General features: G+C 37.3%; 1 protein-coding gene across 2 annotated transcripts; it reads left to right on the top strand.

The window, feature by feature from the left end:
• Positions 1–217: 217 nt before the first annotated feature.
• Positions 218–4,814, top strand: LOC133225301 (cryptic protein-like). Of its 2 annotated transcripts, XM_061377514.1 has the most exons (6): positions 218–267; positions 854–903; positions 1,011–1,187; positions 2,072–2,186; positions 2,288–2,397; positions 4,444–4,814. In XM_061377514.1, exons 1-6 carry the CDS (start codon positions 245–247, stop codon positions 4,566–4,568), a joined length of 600 nt encoding a protein of 199 aa, XP_061233498.1. In that variant the 5' UTR covers positions 218–244; the 3' UTR covers positions 4,569–4,814. The 2 variants fall into 2 exon arrangements, with proteins under 2 accessions (XP_061233498.1, XP_061233499.1); XM_061377515.1 differs by lacking the exon at positions 854–903 and having other exon boundaries at positions 224–267.
• Positions 4,815–6,850: the final 2,036 nt, after the last annotated feature.

Here is a 6,850-nt window from a genome sequence, read left to right on the forward strand (position 1 = left end):
AGGTCGGAAAGATGGTCCCTGCCGGCCAGTGAGGGCTCAGCAAGCGGTGCAACTGGAAGCTATGTCTCTTCGACGTTGCTGTAAACTGGAAAGAAAGAGAAAAATTTCATCCACGCTCCTTCTCTCGTTGCCGTGCATGGTGTGAGGACTGCTGCATGCAATAGCCTTCAGTGAGGGGCTTTGGGCCTCTTCCTTCTCAATCTTTCCTGGCTGATCTTTAACGGGTGTTTCAGGCTGAAGAAAGATGTACTGGGGAAATCATGTTAGGTAAGGCTGCCTGAGCTGCCAGGGACCTTCTCTAGACAAGGATGTTTTTCCTTTTAGCAGTGCTTTTTTGCTTTTTTTTTTTTTTTTTTTTCTTTTCTGATAATCAGGGTAGGAAGCTGAAAGGAACATATGTACCTGGAACTGCGGGTGAATTGTTTTCCTCTTGCGTTTGCTGCTTTTTTGTAACTGTTGGCAACAACGTGTTGTGGTAAAGGCATGGTACATAAAGAGGCATTTTTGACTGGTTGTCAACCAGCAAACGTATGGAATCTGTAGCTTTCTCGAAGTAAGATTAATCTGTATATCCCTGTTCTCTGTCTCCCATCTCTCACACTCCCAACCTGCTCCCCGCCACGTTTTCAAGTTTAGGTATTTTTAATATGTTAACTTGAATTGCCGAATTATTGCTGGCATAAAATATGTATAGTCTATATTATCAATGTTTGATAGAGCTTTAGAAAATCTTCTCCCGCCCAGCCCTGCTCACCCAAGCTTCGTTTTGGTGTTTGTGCCTTATTAGCACAAATTTATTTCAGCTCTTTGGATTGTTTGGTTTGTTTTTTTTTTTTTTTTTTTTTTTTTGTAGGATTCTTTTCACTGTGACTCTGCTCTGGCAGGCTGTCCATTTAGGAAAAGGTAAGGAAAACTTCGTGTTTTCCCCACCCCTCCGTGTGTACATTTGCAGTATGCATTGCTTCCTTACAAGCTAGTCTTCTCTTCCATATCTTGTACTTCTTTTCAAGGCCGTGAAAAAGAAGAACTTGAAGAAAATGTGAAAAGTCTCAATGCCACAGCGCAAAAGCAGCAACCAAAGAACGAAGGGACTACTATAAATGCTTTCAGTGACATGAATCAGAGTTATGAGAGCAGAAAGGAACAGAATTCCCTGGCAGTGGTACCTTTTACTGGGATTACAGAGAGTAGGTAACATTATTTCTTTAAACAAAGCCATAGAATGGCTTATTAAAATATTGCACAGCAGAAATGTTTTGACTGTTGTCCGGGGAGATTCCAGCCGTTTGATTTTCTGTGGCTGCTCATTTAATCCTTCCTGTAGCCACTTAGAAAATGGTGATAACAATTTTAGGTAGAACTGGGGTCTCTTACTTAGAAAATGTGATGGAAAAGAGGAAAAAATATTAGGAATTAAGAAAGGGTTGGTCCCTTGGATTCACAAAGGCGTCTGTAAAATTGTCCATTTTAAAAAATTCACTACATTTCATGACCAAAAAAGAGTTCAATTTTAAAAATAAAATAAAAAAAATAATCGAGCTGTCAGAAAACAACAATACTGAGAAAAGAAACAAGAACAGACTTATGTTTCCTTCCACATATATCAAGTTTTAGCTTGGTACTCAATTCTAGAAGTCTGAGAAAGGCATGAGGAAGCTTTCCTCTCTCAAAACTGGACAACTCGTTCAATAACAAAGCTTCTTTTCTTCACACATAAGCACCACTTCCCTGTGACAATGTCCCGTTTGTTAGAGTGACTGAAACCTGCCTCTGTCAAAGTGAAATATTTCACTTGAATGTATGTTGCTGCTGCTACAGGAGTTGCCAGGCATTGCTTCTTGACCATCCTGTAATCCCTAGTAGTTTGCTTCTAATCCTTAACTAAACAAACTGGGTTTAACTGAACAAACACTCCTAACAGGCAGATAATTTTATTGTCTCTAAAGACAATAAAACTACATATCCTTAAGATCCTTTGGCAGCTGGAGAGACCTGAGAGAGACCAAGTGAGGAAAAGGGGAGGTTCGGAATCCCCAAGATGCTTGATAGGCTATGTAATTTTGTCTTGCAGGTAAAAAACTGAATAGACATTGCTGCCAAAACGGAGGGACCTGTATCCTAGGGGCTTTCTGTGCCTGCCTAAAGCATTTCACTGGCAGATACTGTGAACACGATGAAAGGCAAAGGTAAAAAAGAGACCAAAACTAGAAAGAGTGAGAGAGCTGCTCTGAATGGCTATTTTCTGTGGTGGGATCAGGGATATACCAAATGTCTCCCTTCTTGACAGCAACTGCGGTAGCATTGCCCACGGCGCCTGGGTGCTGAAGGGCTGTTGGCTGTGTCGGTGTGGATATGGTACTCTGAACTGTCTCTCAGAAATAATGCACGATAACTGTGGTAAGGAACAACATTAAACTAACCCTTTTTATCCTGGGTAGCAGATCTAGAGAGGTGGGATACTCAGAGGATGCTGTATGTCCTCTATTTAGATTTCTGCAGTGGTCTGCTTTGTTTTAGAGAATCCATCAGTTAGACAGTAAATTATACTGGGTTTGCCTGTACAGAAAAACACAGAAAACACTTCAAGATCTTTATAATTGTGCAGGAGGGAACTCCCCCAATTTTAAATGAAAATTACAGAGATTAAAACTTTCTCTGTTCTGGAAAACCTAAAAATGTCTTAAGACTTCCCACTAAACCAGGAGAATTTGTACAATTAAATTACATCTAAACACACAAAAAAATTCTTAGATGAAAGAGAAAATGGAAAGAGCAACAGTGTAAGCTGGTGTGGTAGAAGTAGAAAACAGTGTCACACTAGAGAAACAAGTACTGAAAATTTGCATGTGCTTGCATAAGCTATTTAACACATAAATGTCAGAAAACTAGCCTGAGCTTGAATAAAGATCTGTATCTTAATCTTCAAAATCTTATACAGAGTTCTAAGACTGAGCACACTTCACAGAAAATGTGTAGCCATAGTCCTTATCAATGTAAAACAGTAATACCCGGTCTCCTCAAAAGCATTATATTAAGTCTTTATACATCAGCTTGTGAAAATTCTTTTATAAAAGTATGAGTATTTTTGAAAACACAGTATCAGCTAGCATAGTAACTTAAATATTGTTTTGTAAGTGCTTTTCCATTGAGAACAGGCTACTGAGATCTAGACTATGTTCAATAATTTGAGATGACAAATAATAGGTTTACAGTATTTTTCTCTTCAGTGGTAAAGTTAGTGCAAAATATTCACACTCTTCATAGAAGGGTTTGGAGTTAGAAGGGAACTTAAAGACCATCTAGTTCCAACCCCCCTGACATAGGCAGTTCTTTCCACTAGACCACATTGCTCAAAGCCCCATCCAACCTGGCCTTGGCTGGACCTTGCCCATCCATGATGTCTCAATCCCACGCTGAAATATACTTTCCTTCAGCTCTGCCAAAGTCACTAGTTAGCAGGGACAGACCTAAATAGCTTCAAGATTCATTTCCACCTGAAGGAACTATCTGCTTCTTTTTACCTGACCAGATTCCTGAGTAGAAGTTTGTCCAAGGTATGACTCCTGAGTTATACCATCAACCCAGAAGTAAATATAAATTTAAAAAATTGAGCCTCTTAGGTCCCCTGGATATGTCCTAGTGTGTGATAAGCCCACAAATTCAAAGTGAAATGCAATGGAAAGGTGACATTCCTACCTTTACAACTACAGACAAAAAATTAAACAAAAGCAAAACAAACCAAACAAACAAAACCACAACAAAAAGCCACAGTCAAAACCACTTTTGCCTTGAAGTATTTTGTATTGACTAATTATTTGTGGCACCCAACTTGCCTTTGAGCTCTTCAGAAGAGTTAAATGCTCAGGCTCCTTGTGTGTTTACCTTTGAATCAGCCTTATTGTTTCCCATTGTAGAGCAAAAAGACATAACAGGCCTTGCACTCTACTTCTTACTACCCTTGATCACAGTTTAACATAGGCAATAAAGGTGGCAGTGAAGGGTTTTCTGTTCATCCTCTGACCAGGATCTCAGTGGCTTTCACGTGCATGTGGATGAGGCTTTCTGCTTGTGCTAATAAATCTTGCTCCTCTGGTTAAAGGAAGGGTTAAAAGGCTGCATGCAGACTTGAGCACATACCTCTTGTGAAGATCTTGCTCCTGCTTTTGCTTGGTATTTACTTTTGATTATTCTCAGATTAATGCCTGCAAGAGCTGATAAGTGCTATCAGTTGCTCCTCAAACGATCATTGATGGGACATCTATTCACATCTCTCCCTTGAGAATAGCCTCTTTGATTGGCTTTAACAGCTGATATCTTTAACTTAAGTACCTGTGAGATGTCAGAGGACTTTTAAAGTATGTTGAAAATCCTCATGTTTTAAAATTTACCTAGTTTGATCATTAATCATTTTATTATATTTATATATATATATATATTTTTTAGAACTGAAATCAGAAAATGAAGAAATTACCAGCCTGTTTTCTAATGGGCTACGAATACAGCAAACAGTGTTTGCACTTGCTTGCCTGCTCACCATCCTCCTGGAGCTCTGCTATTGGCAGTTGTGAAAATAGACAAAGGGAAATACCCTCACGATGAGTCATACAACTTTTTTCCTCCTGTGAGCTACAAAAGAGACTTCTACCTACATATAGGAGGAAGATTATGACATACTAGTTAATGCTGAAATGCTTGGATTATTATAAATTCAGATTATATAAATATTAAGTATTTATTATTATATTTTTATTACTATCAATGTCTGATTCTAACAATTTTTTAATTCTAAAGTACTTTCCTTCCAGAGGAAGCAAAAAAAAAAGTCAATGTTTTGTGCCTTAAGTATTGTAAATTATAGTAATTTCCTTTGTACACAGTACAACTTTAGCAAATAAAGCTGATTTCATTTATGAAGAGCTTTTATGTTTGTCTTTGTTTAAACTTGAAAATTTGTATCTACCATTTGTCATAGTATCATATTATGTAACAAAACAGTAAGAAAAGAGCAGAGTAGAATGACCAATCTGAAATTTGAAGAGATAAGGAGGTTTTTAAGGGTAGATATATTTCAAACCCTAGTATACAGAAGAACTCTAAAAATTGTATAGCTTTTCAGACTTTATAATTTGTTATAGCTAAACTGTACATATGCACGGTCTTGGGCAGGAAGCATAAGTTTCTTAAGAACACATAGCTGATACTTGTTTCTTTTTTGATGTTATTTTACTTCACATCCTAGAAATATGAGGTCTTTTATTTTTAAAACGATAGCAAAGAGCAGCCTCTAAACTTTTTCTAGAGGAAACTTGTCTTGATTTATATAACATTCATATATATTTCTAGGCTGTATAACAAAAAAAATGGAATGTGTAAGTGCATTTGTAATGCAAGTCTATAAAACAACAGAAACTCAGCTGGATTAAAAAAATAAAAAGTGAAGAGAAGCATAAAATGTAAATTCATTCTTTGAATGTGGAGCTACCACGTAGAAACAATAACACTTATAATTTTGTGTCCTTAAAAGAAGTTATTGATGTATAAAATCCTGAACGACTTTTAAAAGTTCAATGTATTTGATTCTTAAGATTTCTTTATTCTTTTGTGCCACAAACCAAGACATCAATCCAGTTAAGAAACAGACAAAGATGTATCACCAATAAATGACATAATATTGAGGTTGCCTTTGAATCTATGACTATTCAGTAGAAGACTTTTATAGGGAGTCATTGTGTAAAAACATATTCATGTTAAATATTGCAAAAGATTCAGGCTGTTCCTTTACACATCCTAGACGTGAGTGGAAAAACTAAGGTTTCTCACTCTTCACATAAAATGCACTAGACCAGAAAAGTTCTTTTTCTTGTTATTTCTCACAAACTCTTCTGTACCCATATGCCTGTGTTTTCCCAGTTTAGGACAATTAAATATCAAAGAGAACAGCTGGAGGGAAATAGTCATGCCTTTATTTATCAGATGCTGAAATTGCGGGAGTGCCATTGTGAAAACATCTTGGCTTGCCTTAAAGAATACCTGAGAAGTCTGTAGGCAATACAGCTTGAAATATGCTTCAAATAGGCTTTACTTTTTGAAGGAAAGCAGCAAGATATGTGGAAAGCATACAGTACAGTAGAACTATAGCTGAAGTACTACTTATTTTTCATCCCTACAGAAAACATACAGAGCCATAAAAGATTGCAATTAACAAAAGGAAAGACTGTTCTGATACAGGTTTTACAATGGAACAGCTATTTTTGTTGCAATAACATCCACAGCAGATTTAATCAGAGAAAGCTTATCTGGAATAACTCTTTATGTAGATGAGCTTATGTGCCTGCAAGAGTCACCCTGATGGAGTTGTGTATGACTTGAAGAATTACAGCAATTGAAAGGTCTAGCAGAGCAACATTTTCCTGCTGTACCAAAACATCAGTCCGAGGCATCTAATTAGAAGTAGGAAGGTACATTTTCTACAATTTCAAAGCATTGCATGGGGAACTTGGCATGCTGAATCTAATTAGTCAGTGTAAATCATCCCTCACTCTGTAAATTTTCTCCTGTGTACTTAGAAGACGTGACAGAAGGGGTTTGTTTGATTGCTTGTTTTTAAGTTATCTGTTCCTTTTCTGCCTCTATCTGTCTTATGCATTCTGTGTTACTGTAAAATCTTAAAATTACAGCTTCAGGACTGTTTTACATCTATCATACTATGACAAAACATACCCTCCGTGACAGCTAGTTGTCAAAGATGTCTATCTGGTCTTTGTGTCACAGCACTGGAAGTTGCCGAGTAGGCAGAACAGAGCACAGACCCTGTTGTCCTTGCACACCTCTGAAGCAGAAGCAGCCACAG

The sequence above is a fragment of the Neopsephotus bourkii genome, unplaced genomic scaffold (assembly GCF_033783945.1).
Source record: "Neopsephotus bourkii isolate Nb327-2 ecotype Australia unplaced genomic scaffold, CSIRO-AGI_Nbou_v1 NB_1759, whole genome shotgun sequence".
NCBI lineage: Eukaryota > Metazoa > Chordata > Aves > Psittaciformes > Psittacidae > Neopsephotus > Neopsephotus bourkii.

Coding starts and splice junctions, on each gene's coding strand:
- LOC133225301 (XM_061377514.1), top strand. CDS start 245: ATGTACTGGGGAAATCATGTTAG. Junction 268..853: donor TACTGGGGAAATCATGTTAG/GTAAGGCTGCCT, acceptor TTTTTTTTGTAG/GATTCTTTTCACTGTGACTC. Junction 2,398..4,443: donor AATAATGCACGATAACTGTG/GTAAGGAACAAC, acceptor TATATTTTTTAG/AACTGAAATCAGAAAATGAA.